Source organism: Euprymna scolopes, chromosome 13 (assembly GCF_053919585.1).
Source record: "Euprymna scolopes isolate OS-2025 chromosome 13, ASM5391958v1, whole genome shotgun sequence".
NCBI lineage: Eukaryota > Metazoa > Mollusca > Cephalopoda > Sepiida > Sepiolidae > Euprymna > Euprymna scolopes.
In genome coordinates, this window is record NC_136494.1 from 66,864,524 (window position 1) to 66,887,937 (window position 23,414).

At 32.0% G+C, this 23,414-nt stretch overlaps 1 protein-coding gene across 1 annotated transcript in view; it reads left to right on the forward strand.

Annotated features, from left to right (window-relative positions):
- The window catches only part of LOC145292057 (carbamoyl-phosphate synthase [ammonia], mitochondrial-like), a 165,484-nt gene that overhangs the window by 50,828 nt on the left and 91,242 nt on the right, over nucleotides 1-23,414 (forward strand). Inside the window, exons 4-9 of the mRNA XM_080138102.1 lie at nucleotides 1,779-1,925; nucleotides 4,541-4,633; nucleotides 7,314-7,403; nucleotides 8,059-8,187; nucleotides 10,121-10,227; nucleotides 15,765-15,906. Of these exons, the coding sequence (XP_079994228.1) occupies nucleotides 1,779-1,925; nucleotides 4,541-4,633; nucleotides 7,314-7,403; nucleotides 8,059-8,187; nucleotides 10,121-10,227; nucleotides 15,765-15,906 (708 nt within the window). The remainder of the gene's footprint in view (nucleotides 1-1,778; nucleotides 1,926-4,540; nucleotides 4,634-7,313; nucleotides 7,404-8,058; nucleotides 8,188-10,120; nucleotides 10,228-15,764; nucleotides 15,907-23,414) is intronic.

Here is a 23,414-nt window from a genome sequence, read left to right on the forward strand (position 1 = left end):
TAAGAATCATCCTTGTCGCCAACTGTTATATCCCGTTTTGACGGTATATAATAACATGACAAAATACGCCGAGTGGAATGCGTAACAAAAAGGTTTATTCGTACTTCGAATAATACACAATACAAAATGGCTGCTCGCCTTGAAGTTGATATACGCGTAAATGAAGGTAAAGGAAAAAGGTAACTTAACGTGTGTGAGCGGAACGCTCGTCCTGGGAGCTTGGTTAATCCTGACTACACTTGGAGAGTGTAAGACGCGAGACGGTCGGGCTAGTGCGTACCACTGAACTGACTCCAAGACAATTCAAGACGCTCTTTTATACATCGTTTCGTATCCGGTGCTATCCGTAATTATGTCCCTTATAACACTAAGCAATCATTGGACATATAAATCCGTCTCCCTTTCTCTCACTTTGTCTTTCATTTCTTCTCTTCTTTATTGTTTGTCTCTCTCACTTGTGTCACAATTGACCTCCCTGCATTAACTAACATTGTCAAAATAATTTTCTCTGACTGGGTTATACATGCGAATGAAGATTATGAATTTAATGCTTCCTAGAAACTAACTCCCTGAAGGAGGAAACCTTCTTGACCCTCCTGGTGTGAATATTACACGTGAGTCAAGCTTTGAATGCATCCATGGTTCTACACCAACAACTGAATACATAAAATGTAAAAAATTAATGAAAATACGACTTTGTATCTTTCTCTCACTAGCCCCCCCTCCCCTGACCTGAATACGCTGGACTACTTCGTTGGGCCTTATATCGAGAACATCACCAACATGACCTCCTACAACACCAAAGCCATCTTGATCACCACCATCTGCTGAGTATTCACCGAGCTCCAGCCGGCGCTTGTGGAAAAGGCATGCTCCCAGTTCCGGACCCATATCAAGGCGGTGATTTAGGCTGAAGGCGGCTACATTGAATAGATGTCAGCCCTACTACATAATTAAGTTACCTGAATTGATTTTTTTCAATAATGTTTAAAAATAAAGCTGTAGTATTGTTTTTTTTTTTTTTTTTTTTTTTCTAGGAGGCGATACTTTTATCGTTCCACCCTGTATACGTACATATAGGAAGGAGGAAGAAGTGAGAACTTGACAAAGAAAAAAATATAAATTTTTTCTGAATTTTTGAGATGAAGATTGATAATTTGTAATAGATTTTTAAAACTGTTTTCATCTTGAATGTTATTTTCACAACTTTTTGGCTGATGTAACCTCCGGCCTTCTTCAGGTGCGTCTTGTTGAACTTGCAAATCTTTCTGCAGAACTATGGAATCTGCATGAAATTTTGAATGGAGCCCCTTCTTTGATCCATGGGTGTAGCATGCTCTTTCTTTCAGATATGATTGAGTAGAAGTCTTGAGTAATTTGTAATTCTGAGTATTGCTTCCATCGAAGATTAAACCTTCAACCTTCAAAAGAATGTCACAATTGAATTTTAACAAGTTCTTCGTCTGTTATGCCACGGATAAACCTGACAAGATACACCTGAAGAAGGTCGGAAGTTAAATTGGCCAAAACGTAAAAATCACACCCAAAATGAGAACAATAGTCTGAATAATCCAAATACATCAATTTGGATGATTTCAAATCATTTAATATTTCGATTTCTATTTTACTACTTTATTTACATACGTTTGACAATCTCGATAAAGGGTTTTGTCATAAGTTGATGCATAGATACAATGACTTCATTTTACGGATGTTTACTTTTTTTAATTTTATGTATTGTTTTTTCTTTTCAAATGGAAAGTTTTTTGTTGTTGCAGGTTGCTGGTTTAATTGTGCAGGATTATTCACACCAGCACAGCCATTGGAATTCTGTGAAATCCTTGTCACAATGGCTGAAGGAAGACAAAATCCCTGCTCTTTATGGCATTGACACTCGAATGATTACAAAAAAAGTCAGAGATATGGTAAGAGGTTGTTTCTCTCTATTTTGCTTAGTCTTCATTCCACTCCATTCCTATACCTGCCTCATTCTATTCCCCTCTCGTACCGGCCTCATTCTATGCCCCCCTCTCTGTACCAATCTCATTTCTCCACCTCTCTCCATACCTGTCTCATTTTGCCCTCTAGTTTATCTCATTCTACCTTGTGTGTGTGTATATCACACATTTAATAATAAAAATCATTGATAATTTCTTGTTTGAATTTGATGAGTCAATAAATATTGTAATTTATTTTATTTTCATCTTTTTTTTCCATATTTTTAATTGCTCTTTTGATGATCATGATAGGTTCCAATTTTAAAGATATGTAGAATTACAAGGATAAAATATATATATATATATATTTCTATTTCAATTAGACAGGCTTACAAAATATAACATACTGCCATACACCACTACAAATTAGTTTTTTTTTACGGCATATCAACCCTTTTAAATTATTTAATGGCAAATCCAATCATTGTGATAAGTTGTCTGCTTAAAGTTCTTTACATCTTCAAATATTTATGGTGTTTGGTTTGGTCGTTTTCTGTAGAAAAAGTTTTGTTTCTGACTTTGTAAAAATGATGAAGTTATGCAAAGAGAAAAGATCCCCCCTCCCCCGATAACCTCAATGTTTGAGGAGTGTTAGGTCAGAAAGCCAGTATCTTCAGACAGACTGATCTGGTAGCAGCAGACCAAACTAGAATCGGAATGAAAAAGTCTATAATGTTTAACACCAGTTATTAGAAGTAAAGTTTTTCAAAGCTTACTTAGAAATATTACAAATTTGATCGAAATTGAAATATTTACTTTTTAACATGTATACAATTGAGCATTTATATAATTTCTTTTTAAAGGTACTGCGGCCATTTTCTTTCTTTTTGATGACTTGTTTTAATTGGTTTATTTTTGCTTATAAAGGTGTTAAATTCTATTAAGTTTTTTTTTTTTGTTTTTGTAAATTTTTATTTTTTAAATGTGAAATTATTTGCTTTTGTGTATCACAAGTTTGTTATTAAAAAATAAAGAGATTGTAATTCCAGCAAATCAACATTGTGCTCTAAAAGCCACTTTATATCGCGTATAGTTTTTCTTTATATACCTCTGACTTTATTTTGTATTAACTACTGAACATATTCCTTTCTGATGAGGGTATATGCTAGTAACCTCATAAGATAAATATTAAAACATCTAGCAATGAGGATCAACAGACCTTTACTCCTGATCTGAAATGGAACACGTACATCAAGTCTGTTGCCAAGGTCGCTGGAAAGATGCTGGGATCCTTCTACCGCTCCAGAAGATATCTCACTACTGATGCAATTCTCTATCTATATAAAAGCCAAGTACGTCCAAAGATGGAATACTGCTGCCATATCTGGGCAGGAGCTGCTAAAAACAGCCTATCCTGCCTTGACAGAGTACAAAATCGACTTCGTGGCTTAGTGGGAGATGCCCTTTTCTCTACCCTGCAACCTTTCTCTCATAGAAGAGATGTTGCGAGCCTATCCTTGTTTTATCGTTATTTCCATGGCAAGTGCTCGTCTGAACTCCAATCTCTGGTCCCCCCCTTGCCAATCTTTCACGAAAAACACCCGTCTAGCTGAATCCACTGTGAAAAATTTCCCCCACTCTTTATCTGTGCCTAAATCAAAACGTAGATTCCATGAACAAAGCTTCTTTCTTAGAACTGCACGCCTGTGGAACTCTGTTCCGTCTGCCTGCTTCCCACCTGACTACAACTTGGATATCTTCAAGTCCAACGTTAACAAATTTCTAATGAACCGCCCCCTTAAATAAACACTTTCAAATCTCCACACTAACGTACTGTACTTGCAATAACCCTTATCCCTGAGTGGCTTCCGGGCCTTGATAAGTGGTGACCACTGTGTAAAAAAAAAAAAAAAGTTTCACACTTCCAATATTTTTATCATTGAAATTTGCCAAATTGACCATTTTTCAATCAAATCAATTGCCTGCTCTGTAGTACATCTGGAGGAAGCTTCACATGCCTCTCCTCCTGCAGTAATTTCGTCCACAATACATTGCAGTCTACATTGCACTGTAGTGAACCTGTTTATTATATAAAATTGTTTTTTTTTAAAAATATAATGGCTTAAATTAAAATGTAAAAGTCAAGTACCATGGGTCCATTTTGCTCTAAACAGAAACATTAATTTTGAATGCACTCCTGTCTTTACAAAGAAATTACTGTTGATTTTTGTATGCTGACCCATTCTCTGTGTGGTGATAAAAATGTTCTAATGCACTTGTAATGTTAGGTTGTGTAAGGGTGTTAACTTTCAGACTGTTCCTTTAATCAGATTTTTTTTCTATTATTGATTTTCATACTTATCAAGCATTCTGATAAAAAACACAAAGTACATTTTAAAAAATCTGCTTAACAGTTTTGGAGTCCATAGGGATCTCTCTCTCTCTCTCTCTCTCTCTCTCTCTCTCTCTCTCTCTCTCTCTCTCTCTCTCACGGTGCTTTTATGTATAATAAAAAATGTTGTCATTGCTCCGTTTTTTAAAATCTTTTGTCCCTATAATTATGATTTTACTTAGTTAAAAACGATTGTTTTTTGTTTTAACAGGGGACGATTTTAGGAAAAATTGAATTTGAAGATCAGCCTGTAGAATTCCATGATCCAAACTGTAAGAATCTAACAGCAGAAGTTTCTACAACTGTAAGTTTTGGTATTTTATTTCTACATTAAATTTGTTCAATATGTTTTTATTTCAGTACATCATAAGCAGAAGGTGGATTACCCAACCAGTTAATTGGTCAGCCTGGAGAAGGAAAAATGATAGAGGAAAGGCTGGCTTGTTCAGATCTGTATATGTTTGATGAAAAATCATTTATTTGGCATAATGGAAAGTGTTCACTAATGGACTTGGGGACTGAAGTTCAATCCTCAGTTGAATCACACCAGAGACTTAAAACTTTGTATTTGGTGCACCCTTGCTAATGGCAAATGTATTAATCCTGGGAATGAAATGGCATCCTTCCCTACACCTTGGTGTAGCAGCTAATGAAAAGGGAGCCTATAGTCGATCATTTAGTCTTAGCTTATAGTTAAGGATTACTTTTTTTTTTAATAGATAAGTAAAACCAGTTTGGGGGGGGGGTAAAATCTTGTAAATTCTGCATATATGTGGAACGAGTTTTTCTTAATTTCTTGGTACATCTTCTGACTTCGACCAGAATAATTCAAGGAAAAATACATGGATACAACCCAAGGGAGATAAATCAACTAATTCTAAGCCAACACCTTTTCTGGCAATGTTGTCTCTCTATTATATATGCGCTCTTCCATTCTTAGGGGGATGGGAGCATAAGAGTAATTTTTCTTTAAGCAAGTTCGTTGATGTTTATTCAACCGGCGTTTTTAAAAAATTTTTATTTATTTTTATTTTTTTGTAAATAAAAATCAATGTGCAACTCAACTTAAAATATTAAGAGTTTGGTTCTAATTTTCTAATTGAACAGACTTAAGCAAAATAAAATAATGAATATTTCTATCAATGATCCGAAACTAGACAATAAATTAAAAACGTTCATTCTATTGACACAGGTTTTTAAAATTAAAATTTCCAAACTTATAAAAAAAAAATGAAGGTCAATTTGTATTATTCAAACTACTTTTTTTTTTTTTTTTTTCACTTGAAAGCTATTTTCACGTTTCAGCTGATGCAACCTTTGGCCTTTGTTTAAATGTATCTTGTCGAACTCAGGTAATCTGCACAGATTTTTGAATGGAACCCTTTATTTAATGCACAGAGACAGCATGCTCTAGTTTCATTAGCCGTGACAGATTTGAAGTCTTAAATAATTTGCAGTTGTATTCTTAGTATTATCCACACTGAGGATTGAACCTTGAACCTCCAAAATAATGTCACTAATAACTGAATTTTATTTAGTACTTTATCTATTATGTCGATTGCAAATTATTTAAGATTTCCATCCGGTCATGGTTGATGAAACAAGAGCATGTTACCTCTGTGGATTATATAGAGGGCTCTGTTCAAAATTCTGTTCATATTTCTAAGTTTCACAAGAAAATTCTTGGCTTTGGCACGATACACCTGAAGAAGGTAAGAGATTGCATAGACAGAAACATTGTGAAAATAACACTCGAGATGAAAACAATAGTCTGATTAAACCGGATAACATATCAATCTTCATCTAAAAAATTCAGAAACATAAATGAAGGTGAAATTTAAATTAAAAAGTTCAGTTTACTTTTTGAGGCCTTCTGCATCTCCATTATTCAATGTCACTGACGTATATTTAGACAAGATGCAATCCAAACTTTGAACAAAAAAAATATGTTCAAATAACTGTGTCATGGGCTAAGTTGCAAACATAGAAGTGAAGAAAAAGAGATTTGGAACCACGTGATGGTGAGACGAAGCACGTGCCAGAGAGAGAGATTTTAAAAATCTGCATGGTGGTGAAACAGAAATACTTGTAAACTCATGATACAGGTGTAGTTTGGAAAGTACTATGAATAAATGTCTTTTATTTCAACTAGAAAAAAGCTAGGTCGAATTTCTTTTATTTCAGCGGAATATCCAATCAAACTTACTAATACTTTTAATATATCCTCAAAGGCTCTATCTTCAGTAGTTAAAACAAGTTATTTAGATTAGGATGTATACAAAGTAAATTATCTTAACTATTTAACCTGTATAAAATTGAATTTTTAGGGATTTTTTTTTCTTTACTTGTTGCATCAATTTCTTTTGATAATTATTTATTCTTAAATTACTGACTAAAATACTTTAACCTCTTGAAATATATGCTTGGTTAATTAATTCCTAGTAAATCATTTAAAGAACACACAAAATACTGGTTCTCTGTATTCATGCAGAAAGCTGAATTAATTTTTTTCCTTCAATCCAAAAAACACCTGACATATAAACCAATACCATTTCAAAATGTGCAGACAATATGGCGTCAATAAGCGAATTGAATTACAAGCAAAAAATTTTGCTCCTTTAATTAGCTATTTTTAACTGCCAACCAACAGCACCTGTTTTGCATAACCATGAATCTTGCCTTGAAATCAAACTGTTTTAGGTTTGCACCCGTGTAGCCACTATTTCCTTGATCATTTCACACCACTACCTGTTCATTTTAATTAAAATTGTTTTTTATACAAAAAAAAAAAAAAAATTTGAAGAAAAAAGAATATTGAAGTTTTATTTAGTATTTACAAATTTTTTTTTTGTGCATAATAAAATTTTAATATAAAAAAAAAATAGAAATTATAAAATTTGTAAAGTTAAAACTTTTATTTTTATTTTGTATTTAAAGATTAAAATAGAATTATTTATCTTTAACTCCTTTTTTATTTTTTTCAGGAAGTGAAATATTATGGTAAAGGAAATCCAATCAAGATTTTGACCGTTGATTGCGGAATCAAACACAACATCATCAGAAGTCTTGTCAAGGTCAGAAGATGACAACATTTTTGTAGTGTGAAACTTGAGTATTCGTCTGAAATAGTATAATAACCTGAATTGAACATTTAAAGATAGCACAATTAATAGAAGTAATAGTATAGTTTGTCTTCAGACAGACAAATACCAAATCTCCATTGGTAATAGATATTGATCATCTCTTCATAATCGGTAAACAAGAAATAGTACTCATTCAGATTTTGATCCAAATTCTAGCAACATCACGTTAGCATCTTCTGGCATACTTATGGAAGTAACTAGAAAATACCGACATGATTAGTTAATCAGCTGTCAGCAGATGACAAATATTTTTTTTTTTTTTTTTTACTATTGGGTCATCACTTATCAAGGCAAAGAGCCATACGAGGATAAAGGTCAATCAGATTGATCGATTATCAGCTGAAATTGATCAAGTTGAATTATTTCTGGGAAACGGTTTATGATAAGTACTTGTTGACATTGGATTTGAAGACGACTATGTTGTAGTCTGCAGGAAAGCACTCGTGCAGTTTAAGAATCTCCATGTATTTCGATAACAAATGAGTAGTTTTTTAGGTAATTTTTAAAAAATTTATTTATTGCTGCGCTCACCCTTATTTTTCTTTCTCAAACCAGTTGTTAATCTGATTTTCTCTTTGCATTGCAGCGTGGTGCTGAAGTAAAACTAGTGCCATGGAACTACGATTTCACCAACGAAGAATATGATGGTCTCTTTCTCTCTAATGGCCCCGGTGATCCAGCACTGAGTACGGACACTATCCTAAATTTGCGGAAGGTAAGAATTCTCTCGGGATTAATTGAATGTTTTATCACAAAATAGAATTGATAAAAAAAAGTTCCTCTAATGCTACATAAGGCCATCACTAAAATATATGGTGCTAAGAATTTAAAAAAGGGGTGATGATGTAGCAGAGATTAACTGTATTTTACTGTATTTGTTTTCTGAGTAAATGCAGTTTCCTTTGAAGCAATTGTGTTACAGAGGTAAATTGGTTGAACTGTAAGCCAATCAAAACCTCTGGAGTGATGCAAACTACTGGACTATTTAGACCCAAATTAAATTTGAGGATTCCTAATAAGGTACAGAAATGTATCTGTAATTTGATTGGCTCCACACTTTCTGCTTCTTTGCAGCCACTCTCTTATAGATGTGATGTTGCTCGGTTTCTTCAATAAATTCTATTATTGCATGTGTTTTCAGAATTGTTTGCTCTATTCTCTGCTTCCTTTGTCCCAGCTTGTTTGACTTGTCCATTTGGTGGTCTCCATCGATTTGCTCTTTTGATTTCTCATTGTAATACAGCTTCCTATTCCAGTAGCGTTTTTTTTTTCTTTCCCAAGAACTGCAGATGTGTTGAACTGTTTTCCAGCTAACTATTTTCCTTTTTTACCTATAGACTTTGCCTTTTTAAGACGAAAGTCAATACACATGCCCTGTCTTATGATCATCTTTGATTCTATAGCGTTTTACATCAATTGGCTTCATACCTTGTCTAAAACGATTTCCATTAAAAAAAAAAACAACAAAAGTTTCCTTCCATTAAAATAATAAATCTTTAAAAGCATGTAGTCCTACATGAAAATACATTCAAAATGACTTTTCACAATATGAAGACTTCTGTTTTTGTTTATAGGTCAGATAAGGTGCTATGTAATAATCGGTTTTAAGTGACAGTCTTCTACAGGTTGAACATTCCATCATCAGTACATATAATATTAAGAATGCAATTAGGGATTACTTAATATTTCCTTATACTTCATAGCTGATGAAATGAGAACAAGCTATCCCTATGGATTAAATGGTTCCATTTGAAATTCCATGCAGATTCCAAAGTTTAATATAAATATGCATCAAATTTGACAAGACACAGCTTTGTTGATCACTCTAGATGAGAACAGTAGTCTGAATAATCCAAATAACATAAGTTGCTAATCATCATCTAAAAACAATTTGTAGTATTACTTGGATTATTAAAACTACTGTTCTCATCTTGAATATTATTCTCACCATGCTTCAGCAGATGTAAACTCTCACCTTCATGTGTATCTTGTCGAACTCGAACCTTTCTGTTGAACTCTGAAATCTGTATAGAAGGACGTGTAACATTACAGATAAAGTACTAAATAAAATTCAGTCTTCTCGATGTTGAAGTTTCTTTCGATACTGCAAACTGATACCAAGAATACAATTGCAAATTACTAAAGACATCTACTCTGTCATGGCTGACGGAATGAGTAAATAACCTTACTAATGAAATGTAGTCCCTGTGTATTTTTACTTGGTATCCTAATTAAAAAGTGTGGTGTAGTGATGGGAGCAAAAATGGGACGTCTACTCATATCGATCGTCAAGTCCGTTATGTTTTTCTTGCTTCACTTTCAATCAGGCGTGTAATTCTGCAGTTGTCATTAATACATTCCACAATAAGTATACTTCAAAATAAAACCATGTCTACAATTTTGTTTCCAACTTGAAACAATCAAAGCAATCACAGTCGCATTCTAAATACTCACACATTTTACATCACATTAACATCTTTTTAAAAAAACAAAAAACAAAATAAAAGCTCCTTCCTTTTCACTATCTTGTTTTTTACTTTTTTTGTCACCCCGAGGTAATTTTGTTATTGATTTGTTTCAAAGTACACCATAACCCTAAGATTTCAACTAATATGCTAATTAATCAAAAAAATGTTTTCAATCTTCAGGTGATCGAGAGCAATCGACCGGAACCAATTTTTGGCATTTGCATGGGCAACCAATTGACTGCATTAGCTGCAGGAGCCAAAACTTACAAGCTCCCTCTAGGAAACCGGTAATTATTTTAAAAAATTATTAAATTCTAGAAAGTGTTTGACATATTAAAGTAAACTTTTTATTAAGTGCTGTAGTATTTATTTTTTACTTTTATGAGTAGACTCTAGTCAGATGTACAAATATGTGATCTATAGGCAACATGGTACTAAAGCCTCATTTTAATAAAAGAAATCATACCTTTTTCAAGTTTTATCAGTTATATTCAACATATTTGATTACCAATGCAGAGTAAATCTTCTAACACACAGATATGCATGTTATAAAGCATATCTTCATTGAGCTGGTTATTGGAGACAATTCGATTGATATTATAACGGATATTCCCTAAAATATTTTGTTGTATAATCTAAGGTGTGTGTGTTTATGTGTGTGTGAGTGTGTATGTGTATATATATATATATATATATATTCCTTAAATTATAAAAAAAATATTCTTTATAATATTGACCAAATTGTCTCAACAAGCTCAATTAAAAGGTTTTCAGCTTCAAAACATATACAGTATAACTCCTATAATTTGAACATCCACTTCGTTCAAATTAGAGGATGGTGTTCAAGTTTCGTGATAAAAAATATGCTGCAGTTAACTTTAATTTTCTAAGAATTAAGAAATAGAAAACGAAATTCATTGCTATATGATACTTCAAGTATATATTAAGTTGAGTTTACGATATATTGCAAGTAAGAATTGTTAAATATGAGGAACAAAAACATTGAAAATAAATTAAATCTACTCTTACTTGTTAGGTATTTATTACCTAAGTTATCATCTACAGAAATCATACATTCATGTAAAATACATTTTTTTTATTTATTCATTGAATGAGTCTCATTGCAGTTTCTATTTTCATCGATTGAGCTCTCGGGCGCTGCCATTGTATTCCGTAAGCGATCACGAAAATCTACAATTTTTTGGTTCTGTAGAGTGACATTGTTTGCAAAACATAGTTGTCACTAAAGTAAGGACTTTTTTCTAGAAATTTTATAACCGTCTCCATAGACTTTTCAGCATCATCCCATGATATTGCTTCATCAGAGTGTTCTTAGTTATTTACATTAGGGTCAAGAGAATGGGAGCTGTTGCTATTTTCATTACCATTACTGCCTTCAGGATATTGATCAGTAGTTTCCTCATCTTGTTGCATCCACATTTCAACATCATTTGCATTAAGTGATTTAAGAACAGCATGGTTGGTCGGCAACCGTTTGGTTTCAAGAATTATTTCTAGACCAGATGTATTCTCTGATTCTTTCAGTTCAGAAGCCTTTGGCGCTGGGCATAATTTACCCTATGCTTTTGTTAATGTGCTTGCTTTAAATGTAGCAATCTGAAAAAGAAAAAAAATTACAATTAGTGTAAATTAATTATCAATAGCTAATTTACATTAATTACATAGTACCAATATTAACATTTCTGCGCAATATCTGACTAAACCATGTAAACAGTTTTACTGCAACCTCGCATCAAATTGCTAATACAATTTCAATGACGAGACAGTTGAAGTTTAGAGAAAGTTCAGTTTTAGAAAAAGTCCAAATGAAAGGAAGTCCAACTTTAGAGGAAGTTCAAATTAAAGGAGTTTTACTGTATGTTGGTTAATCCACACTCACAATTTTATTTATTTTTGATTTTCTTTAAAAAATTTCTGAAAGTGCCAACATTTTTATTCTTTTGCAGCCAATAACGAAAAATATTGTCTTTTTATTTATTTGGTTGTTCTTTAGAGACATTAGAATATGCATAAAACGGTGCTCAATACAAAAACGAAGAGATGATGATGATGATGATGATTAGAAGAACAAGTAAAAAAACATAGAAAATTCACTTTAAAAATGGTATCTATATATAAATCTCACCTGTCTATTTAAATGTAAAGCTGAACCTGTAAAGTGAAGGAGGATAAAAAAACTGACGTCTTAGTCCATGTCTTTATGGTGTGACTGAAAGTCACGAACATCAGAATTAACTGTAGTCAATTCAAAAGGGAACGCTGACTTGCTAAAATGATGATGCAAAAATCGACCCCTCGTTGTACAAAACGGTCGAGTTTAGGGTAAAGGAATTAATGTTATGCGCCGATTTTTAGATATTTGTTGTCCGAAGGTTCTAGGTTTAAAACGATACCGGTTTGATCAAGTTCTGTTGCCTCTGTCAAAAGATTTTGTGAGACATACAAACACACGGACACATTTTGCCCTTTATATATATACTAGCGGGGGGTGGGTACCCAGCGTTGCTTTCCCAAATCCTAGATATTATCTACGGCCTATATAAACACTTTTAAGCGATCGTACCCTTCCCCGGGACCGTGTGCGAGAAAAGCCTTTGCGAGACATACAAAAAATGGTCACACACATTTTGCCTTTTATATATATAGAGATACAGAGAGAGAGAGAGAGAGAGATGAAACGCCTATACAGAAAGTTATCAAATATTAACAATATCAATACTGTATTTTTGATAGCAAAACTTATATACTAAAAAAGAAATTTTTTTTTTTTTACCCTATCAGTTTTATGCCATTTTGTTTTAGCTTGAGTGTGAAATAGGACCAAATAGTCAATTATAGTAGCCTGTACACACACTGGACTATTTATTTCTAATTATTTCTTGTGAGGTTTCTTTAATGATAAAGTTTTGAGAAGAAATTTACAAACAATTGATCAATTGAAGCCATTTATTGAGAAAATGTTAGAGATTTTGAAAATCATTTGTGAGCTATCTTCATTTGTTAAATGAATTAATATATGTTCATTGTGCACAAGTTTTATTAAGATTTTTAAATAGATGATTAAGTTTTGAAGACCCTGCATGCATATATATATATATATATATATATATATATATATATATATATATATATAGTTTACTTGAATCATTGCTGCTAAACAGATATGTGGGCATTAATGCAGGTTGAAAACTGCAGACAAACAAAATGTTGAAAGAAAGTCTAAACAAAAATTTACAATCAAAAACAGTACTTAGATTCAGAATTTTCCGAAATCTATTTTTCAAAACACATATATATTTTCTACAAATACTTACTCTATCGTTTACTAATAATCAGTGTGGCTAGATATTGCAAACCCAAACGCCATTCATTGGTGTCCAGTGTTCTACTGAGCTACTAAATTTGTTACTTGTATATATGCAATATTTCTTATTAATGTTAGTTAATTAGTTAAAAATAAAATTTATTATAATTAAAATGGTCAATATCAGGTAAAGCTAATGAATACATAACTAATAAAAGAAGAAAAAAATGTAATTTATGCACTTCCATATAGTAACATCTAATGAGAATTTGCTAAATAAAAAACAAGAAATTATACAAAATTGTCTCCATTAAGTATATGCTAGCCTATTTCAAACATATAAATAGTATGTCTGAAAATATAAGTTAAACTTCTTATATACATTGTGAGCTGAAGAGTTGGAAATATCTCTTATTAATGATTTACTCCTTTAAGAGAAGTTTCACTAAAATTAATCTAATAAGGCTAAAGTAAGGCTTTATGCTTAATTGTAAGCATGGGAAATGCTAAGAATTGATAATGGGTGAATCATAATAAAATTATTCTCTTGAGTTAATTAAATAGGATAAATATAAGGAAATTTCTTGGCCTATACAATACGCTCAATATAATTATATCTTAGTGCATAGTGAAAAAAACTTAATGAAAACAAATTTTTTAATGACTGAAAGATTGAGATTCTAATCAATTTGTGTAAGCTTCATTTAATATTCATATCTTCGTAATTTACTTATTATTAGTCACTGGTTTTTATAAGTTTTATAAGTCTTTGGAGTTTTATGGTTTGAAAGGGTTAAGGTACTTTAGGATGTCTTGAAATTTTAAAGGTGCTTTTTATGGGTGTTGAGATTTGATCATCGAATTTGTGTTTTAAAATTAAAACAAATAGATTGGAACATAGAGGTTTAAAATAAATAGTGTGTGTGTAAATGTGTTTTTAAAAAATATTCTTAGATAATGAAAATAAATAATTGTTTGACATAGCAATTGTGTTCGTAAAAATATTCAAGGTTTTGTGTGAGGAGGAGATTAGTATGGTAAAATTTTAGACAGTAATAATTATCCCCTTTCTGATTTCGAATGTGGATTAATTTTTCCTATTGAATTAGTAATTTTACATTTAATGGGAGGGTTAAGGTAAAAGACATCTAAAAATAATTCAAATTTTTTAATCGGTTAGGCACATTTCTATATCTATAAAAGTGAACGTGCCTGTGTGTCTGTCTGTGTACATTTCCCTACGCAATAACTCTGTCATTTTTTAGTCTAGACTCGAAATTTGATATACAGGGTACTGAGATTTGGGAAAATCACTGTGATTGAGTTTCGGCCAGATATTTGACTGTTAAGGGGTTAAAGTTCAACGATTTTACATTTGAGAACTCTACCAAACTCCTCCGACAATTTTGGGTCTAAACACTTGAAATTTTAGATATAGGTTCCTTGGACATGGATCTAACTTAATAACTTGATTTGTGCCCAAAACAATAAATGTTAAGGGGTCATAATAGGGGTCAAAGTTAAAAAAATTGACCTTTTTTTGCTCAACATACACCTCCAAACACCTGGGCAACGCCAGGCACCCATGCTAGTATCTTATATGATTGTTTAGAAATAGAATTTTAAATGTAAGATAACTCCAGGAAAAAGGGTATTATTTAACTTATTTTGTGATTTGAATGCGACTAATAGTAAATCAATGATGTTTTTGTTTTGTTAATTAAATTTAAAGGATTGCATCAATTGAATACAAATATTTATTTACGAGAGGAAAAAATGTGTATTGGTAATGGTTAAATTAAATTTTTTGTTTTTATTAATATTTTGCAAATAGAATCTTCTAGAGTTTGTGGATAACTTCTTTATTTGAACCTGAATACAAAATTTTAGAAATATGGCTGAAATCTGAAAAATCGAATATGACGCCATAAAATAATGTCTCCTCATGAATTCAATTGTGCTATTTAAAAAAATTTTTTTTTTTCGAAAGGTTGCTTATAAATTTTACAATAAGTTTTTTATTCTTATAATTTTGCAAACTTTAAAAGAGATCCATTTCTTTTTTATCAACATTTTTCTTTACCTTATTCTTTTCATTCCAAAGAAAAAAAAAATTCCAACTTTTTTTTTTTTTTTCCCCAAGAGACTCGTATCTATTGTTTGGACTTCTACTACTTGACAAAGCATAAGATGAATTGCATAAAAATAAAATATGAGTGAATTAAATCTTTTTATTTTGAAATGATAACTAACAATATATATGACACAATAACAAGGAAAAACAACTTTTGAAATAGAACAAAATTAAAATATGTTCAACAAAGGGCTCACTATGTTTTTGGATAGAGCACTGTCAATAGTAAATGATAAATTGTATTTAACATGTTACTGCAGTTTCACAGCATTATCGATTATCAGAAGTATAATATACTAGTGTCTAACATCTGACAATAACTGGCACGTGTTTTATTGCGACACATTATTTTATTATTTTTCTAGCGGTCATAATCAGCCGGTTGTAAACGTACTCAATGACCAGGCATTCATCACATCACAAAACCATGGTTTCGCCATCAAGAATGATTCTCTTCCACCTGATTGGAAAGTCCTGTTCATCAATGCCAATGACCAAACAAATGAGGTGAGTGTGTTTTGATATACATTTTGAAACCTGCAAGTCAAAGAGTTGTGTGTGCAAGTTTAAATGTTGCTGTTTTTTGTGTATTGAAACAATGGTCATGAGAAAACTGAGTTCAGCATATCAACTCTACTTGATAACTCTGTACATACAATCTTTTATTGAGGAGGTGCTGTATGTGTTCTTCATGTAGAATTTATCACAGTCGGGACTTGGTGTTTCCACAGTTGTAAACGATGTAGGGAGGGGGGGGGGTCAATATTTTTGTGTTGGTACAAAGGAATAGTTCTGAAACCTTCTTTAGATAAGGTGTGTGACATTTCTAAATGTGGGGGATGTGTTGGAGTTGGATTTAGTTTTGCTGTTGTGATGTATGTGAATAAAATTTTTCATAGATTCATGAAAGAAAGTTTAGTTAATAATGAAGACAAAAGAAATCTCAATTTAACATTTAAAAGCAACTTTATTGGCTATCTTTGTTAGTAGGAATAAAGGAGAGAAACGGGTTAGTAGATGAAAGTGTTCTTGTGTGGAAACGTAGATTAAATTTTAGGCAGGCTTGTTGAATGAGGACAGTGTTCATGCACATTTGTATCTATAGCGGGTGTAATGTGGAGACGTAGATTAGACAATGTTATTTAATGAGAAAGAAAGAAAAGTGTTCACTGGATACATGTTGAAGTTGGGGACAAAAAACTAGATTCCTGTGGTAAAAAGGGAGTATGTGTGTCTGTACTGCACAGGGAAGTCCGTGTTTGAAGATAGTCATGTTGGCTTGTTTGTATTCTGTGCTCCAACAGAGATGTGCTGTCAGCAAGAGCCGGGAAGAAAAAAAAAGAGTATGTTGCCAGTTTCATGTTTTATACACTCAGTCACGTGACTGAGAGTTGGCTTCTGATTAGATAAACCATTAAGAAAGTGGATTCAAAATCTCCAGTTGTGAGCATTGGCTCTTGCTACTGTGCTTATTGCAATTTTCACTGTTGATAGCTCAAATGTTAGGGAACACAGCTGAGGCGCTAAATGTTTTGGTTTTGATTCTAGCTGATGGCACCCAAGTCATTTTTCTTTTTATCTTTTGAAATCAGTAGTATATATTATATAAAATAAATATTCAACAGAGAATTGGATCTGTTATAATAAATGCAAAATCTGCATGAATTAAAATATATTTAAGCATATTTTATGACTGGGCAAGGCCAAGCCCCATCCCCACTTAGTATAAACTAAAATGGTTAATCATTACCATTTCCAGTACAAATTATTTTAAAGGGCACACAGTTGGGAATTTATTCAAAAGCAATTTATTTTGCTTTACTTTATGTGTTGCCTATTTATCTTAAAAATTAATATTTTATTATTTAAAAGATGTTTTAAGCAATTTATGTTGCCATAAATAGTGACAGTGTTTAAAACAATCCGGTTATGTACTTCCTAGAATGATGGAACACACATTATTTTAAGATAATTCATGTCACCAATAGTGAATATTATTCCAGAACCCCTCGAGCACCTGCATGCCCAATAGTGAAAACACTATTTCAAACATAATTATTGTTATCCCTCTTATATTAACCCTAGTCTCACCAGATCAGGCTGTCTGAAAATACCGACTTCCTGATCTAAAAGGTCCTGGATATGACCTAAAACTATATCCAATGGTGAGGCCCCACCTTGCGGGCCTTGGAGTGTGGAGCCACCCTTTAATTGCCATTGCTCCCAAGTCCACTCTGATCCGGAATGGTAGTACCTGTTAGGGTCCCAACTATGGGTTAAATAGAATCTGACTTTTAAAAAAAAAATATACTCCATCGTTCCTCAAAATAACTAGATTCGGCATTAAATAACCTGAAAAACGTTGATATGCCGTAAAACAAAAACAACCAACCAACCAATCCTGATCTAAAATGCACCAAACATTAATATCATTCGATTTTATTCTTTTCTCTTTGCAAAACTCAATCATGTTTTGCAAAGCCAAAACCAAGTTTTCCTCCACAAGATCGCCAAACTGTACACCATGAATGAATATTTGAAGATATAAAAAACGTGAAGCATAAAAACTTTTACCAAAATGATTAGATTCAACATAAAACTCAGCAACCAAACCCTTGTATTGAGATAGAAGAGTTGTATTCCTTTATGATAAGGTTTTAGAGTGATTTCCCTTGCTTGTTTTTGTTGTTGCTCATTTGTCTGGGGAAACAAAGATGGTGGTAGGGAGAAAAAGACTTGTGACTATGACTGGATTTATGTAATGAGTAAAATGACCAATGTGATAGATGTTTGATTTCAAACTGTGGATGTAATTAGAATTAAGATGATTAATTATGAAAGTTAAAAATCAAATAAAACATGTAATGTGCATCCAGGAGACAAGCGCCTGCGTGTTTGTGTGTTGTGTGGGTGCGTAGGAGAGACGGACAAAAAGGAAAGACTTACCTCGGGGCCGGCTTGGCGTCGCCGACCGAAAATAGAGAAAGAAAGATCAAGATGGCGGCCGCTGTCTTTTGTAAAGGATGATATCTTGCAAAGTCACATGAATTCTCGCAATATGCAAATTTAGCCGGCCTGCAACGGCCATAAAAACGGATTATTGAAAGACGTTGAGAGAGCGATGATTGACTTGGTCGGAAATCGTATTGCTGTTGCTTCTCGTGCCGTGTGGGTGTGAGCATATCTTACCATTGTTGGGTCCGTTCTGAGTAACCGTTCGCGTCCGTCTAGGTACCTTGCTAGTTGGATTCCGTGCAGAACCGGTGTTTACTGGTTATTGAATTGCTTTACGTTGCTGCAACATTATACATCTACAGAGGGCGCAGTACTTTTAAAGGATTTTCCTTATACATCTACAGAGGGCGCAGTAATTTTAAAGGACTTTCCTTACACATTTTCTACAACATACCCTGTTTTAAATAGAATTCAGACAAAGAAGGCAATCAAAAGCGATAAAAAGAAATTAACACGTATGCGTGTTTTCACTCAACACAGACGAAGAGACATGTCTGCTTTTATTTACATTCTGAGACAGAGAGACATACACATAATCCCAACTTTATATAGTAACAAGAAAAACAAAGGGAAATACTTAATATGCTTATATCACTGAAAAATAAGCATCAAAGGGAGACAACTTTTACAGTATTAAAACATGATCTCGGTTAAAATCTGACATTGATAATGCTAACAATTATTGAGTGCATATAAATACAGGGTAGTTAGAAACTGTCACTCATGGAATTGTTAATAAAATTCACACTCCTTTCTGCTATCTAATTCTATTTGATATGAATAAATACCAATTTATGCTTGATTTGTCTAATTGCAATGATCACAACTTAAATCAGGGTTGGGTTTAGAGAAGAGTGTCTTCGTTATTGATAGTATTGTAAATTGTATCTTATAACTGAACAGCAATAAAATAAAGACTGTTGGACATCTATGGGTGAAACGTGGTGGACAAGTCAAGTATAGATTGAAGTTTATTTGTACCCAATATGGTTAGATTGCAGAAAGGATTGTTATTTCAAAGTGAAGTGTAACAAACCGATCAACAGAGAAGGCCCCTGAGAGAGATGCTGGTATACATCAACGTCCTTGCATGAATGTATACTCAGAAGTGCTGCGTTATTGTAGCTGGGTATTTGTTACAAGGACCATGCTTTAAATGTCAGAAAGAAAAGACGTTGCATGTATATTAATTTAACTGCTTTCCAATTTTCTTTTACTTTTTTTTATTTTTTTATCTTGATTCTTTGAAAATTTGAGTTTATTTTCTGTATTTACTTTATCACCCCAGTCACTCCCCGGTTGACAGATATGTTTTAAAGGTAACTTGTTTCTCATTACCTCACATCGCATGCACTGGGTGACCTCAAGGTATCGGCTGACAAAAAGTCAATATTTCTGAAACTGATGTGGATGTTGTTCATATTCCAATCGAGATATTGTATACATAATACATCAGTTATAGCCAGCTAATGTACTTCATAACTTCCGGTGTAGCATTACCGGAAACAGTGACAAGGGAAATCAGTTCCTTCACTTTTATTGCTCTTCAGTATTTCTATTATGAAACTACTTATTGATATGAAATATAAGAAAAGGACATTATTGAAAAGTATACAATAAAAATTAACTCGATTATACAGATAAAAATAAGTCTTTATTTGCACTTTTAATAACAAAATTAAAAAAAAAAATGTTTTTATTTTATTTTAAATTTTAAAAATATTTTTTTTAATTTGAATTTATATAATAAATATGTTTATGACAGTATAAAAATAAAATTATTGAAATCAAAATAACAAAATTTCAAACATAAAAAAATCTATCCAATGCATAGTATTTTCGAAATAATTTAAAACAAGTTTAAAAAGTGTTTTCAATAATTTAAAAAAAAAAAAAAAAAAAAATTCCACAATTTACACTTCTTCCCCCCCCCTTTTTTTTCATTAATTTAATCGAATACAAACTTAATTTTCAGACCGAAAGAAACTTTTCAATGATTATTAAATATAAAAAGCGATTGGAAAATTAGAAAAAAATGAAGAAACCGCTTCCAGTAGTGTTATGCCAGAAGTTAGGAAGTACGTTAGCTGATTACAACCATTAAATCTTCTATAGAGTACAATGAAGCCAGTTTGTAATCCATAGTTTTGAATTTGACAAATCAATATTTGCTTCTGCTTAGCTATTTTTTCATAGTTGCATTATGTTCTTTACAGTTTCTTTTTAAAAAAATACTTATTCCAGGTATGAATATTTTTTAATGGAGATATATTTCAATAATGTCCAAAACAAAAGCAGAGCATTAATAACAAAATTAGTCATTGCTCCATCTTTTTGGGCTTTAAGATGGGCATTTATATTTTTTACAAGAAATATTGAATTATTTAGTAGTTTGTATAATTATAATTGTAGACAAAAATAATTTAATTGGAACACTTACTTAAACTTTGTCTTAATGTACTGCTACAAGCGGCCTTTTTCTGTTCATCATGGACTTATTAATCTTATTATGGTAAGTCTTATCCATAAAAACAGTTTAATACATATAAACCATGTTTCAATTGCATAATTATTTCATTAAGTATTTTGGGTCCAATTTTTTTTTTTTTGATTAAAAATGTATCTTTTATAAGCACTTATCATTTTTTCATTTTATTGGAGTATCTTACAGAAAAATGCAAATGGAATCCTACAAACATGATATATTTACTTTTTTTTTATTGTTTAGAAATCAATACTAAAGCGTACAAGTTAATTCCAAATGTGTTGTTTCCTGGTGATGCTGAGATACTCACTTCATCTTAAATATCTGCTATGCTGCTGCTGCTACTACTACTACTACTATTACTACTATTATCACTGCTCTTACTCTTTATTATTTATTTTTCAAATATTGTTGGTAATTTTCCAAAGAGGTAACAATACAAAAAGCAAACAAAAAAACAAACAAGTGAAAACAAAGATACAACAAATAAATACTACCAAAGGCAAGCTAAATTACTCTTCTGCCTATCTGGATAAGTTTTTTGTGTTTTAATTTACTTTCAAGTGTTTTATTTTTGCCTAAAAATAAAGATAGTTTTAAAGCCTGTCGAGTGAGAATGAAAAACAAAATAGTGGTCTCAGTTATAGGTGAGCTTCGAAAATCTCTCGAAAATGAGACCACCATTTTGTGTTTCATTCTAAATCGACAGTCTTTACACTACCCTCAAAATAAGCCCCCTCCCCCAAAAAAAAACCTTATCCAGGTAGGTAGAAAAATAACTTAGCTTGCTTTTGCTAAAATTTATTTGTATATTTATTTTGTTGGCACCTTTTTTTATTTTGTTGCTTTGTTTGCCATTTCTGGAAAATCACCACGTTGTTTACTTAAATGAGTTGTTAACAAATAAAAACATGCAACATTTATAAGAATAAAAAAAAAATTTATGTTTTTAATAAAAATGTTTTCATCTTGCTGGAACTCATTTTATTCTTAATATAAACTATCTACTAATGAAATTGCTTATTCTATTTTAAATTAAATTTTAAAATTTTTATTTAATAAAAATTTATCTCCTGTTAACCCCTTTTTAATAAAATAAACACATGCTGATAATTATGCTGAAAATGAATATTATTTTCTTTCTTTTATTAACCCATTACTAACTTCATTAAAATATATTGCTTAGGAAAACTTGTTTAATTCCAAATAATGCCTGAACCACTTCATTTTATATATCGGCTATACCGTTTCTTTTATTACTAACTACTACTACTACTACTACTAACTTATTTACACTTGCTGAAACTGCTTAATTTTTTACTTTATTTTTTTTTACTTTTTTAATTTTTCTAATACATTTTTTTTTTTTTTAATGAATTTTTTAGAAGTAATGGCGAAACGAATGATTTATTTACAAGTTTGTTTCCGAGTAATGGCTAAACCTACTTTACATATCGGCGATGATACTACTATTATTACAACCATTATCACAACCATCAATAATACTCGTAATACATTATTTTTCTAAAACATTGTTTATTTAAACACTAGCAAAACCTACCCGACTCCTGGGCAGCAATTAAGCAAACTATTTTCATTTCACAGTTGAGGAAATTTATTGTGTACAGTATAGTCATTCTTTTTTTTATGACCTGCATTTATTAATTTAGATATTATTAGCAAATCAAGACACCCAAGCAATGCAGGGTTGCTACAACTAGTAATATTGATATGAAACTATTGCATATATACGGAAAAATAGGACAATAAAATTATAAAGGAATAATATCAAATGGCAATAGATTAGATGCAGCCTCACTCAAAATATACTAATCGTTAATAAAATTCACAATCCTTTCTACAATATACACATTTTTCGTGTAAATATGCATGATTGTCCATCACATTAACACACCGATTCTCTTTAGATCACTGAAGTTAAGCAATGTTGAGCTTCTTCAGTATGGGATGGGTGACTATTTGGAAATACTAGGTGCTGTGTGTAGGAGAACCTTGATGCCTCACTGCAATAACTGTAAAACCCTAACATTGTCATCTCTTCTGATTGGGATATACATTTGACTGTGGGCCACTTGTGAATTTAATATTTCCGTTACACTTCCTTCTTTGGAGGAAGCCAGTCCAACCCACAAAGGGTGAATGCCATTGGCATACATATTAACTTGTCCAAGTTTCTGTCTTTGTTTTAGCAATCTTTATTTTATCACTGTTCGGTGGTAAGCTCCAAATGTGAGTCGATTTTGCTGCAAAAACCCTTCAATAAAATCGATATTGGTTGTGATCAGGCTTTGAGGATTGCTTTTATATCTTCAAAGTAGACGTATGTGCTTGACGACACTCTGTCCCAATTTCAATGCAGAAATGAACTACTCAGTGAAGCATATTCTAATCTGTAATTTTATTGGCCCTACCCTTTCGTCTCTGCACTCCGTCTCTCTCACAGACGTGATGTTGCTAGTATCAGTCTTTTCTATAAATGCTATTAGATTTTTCT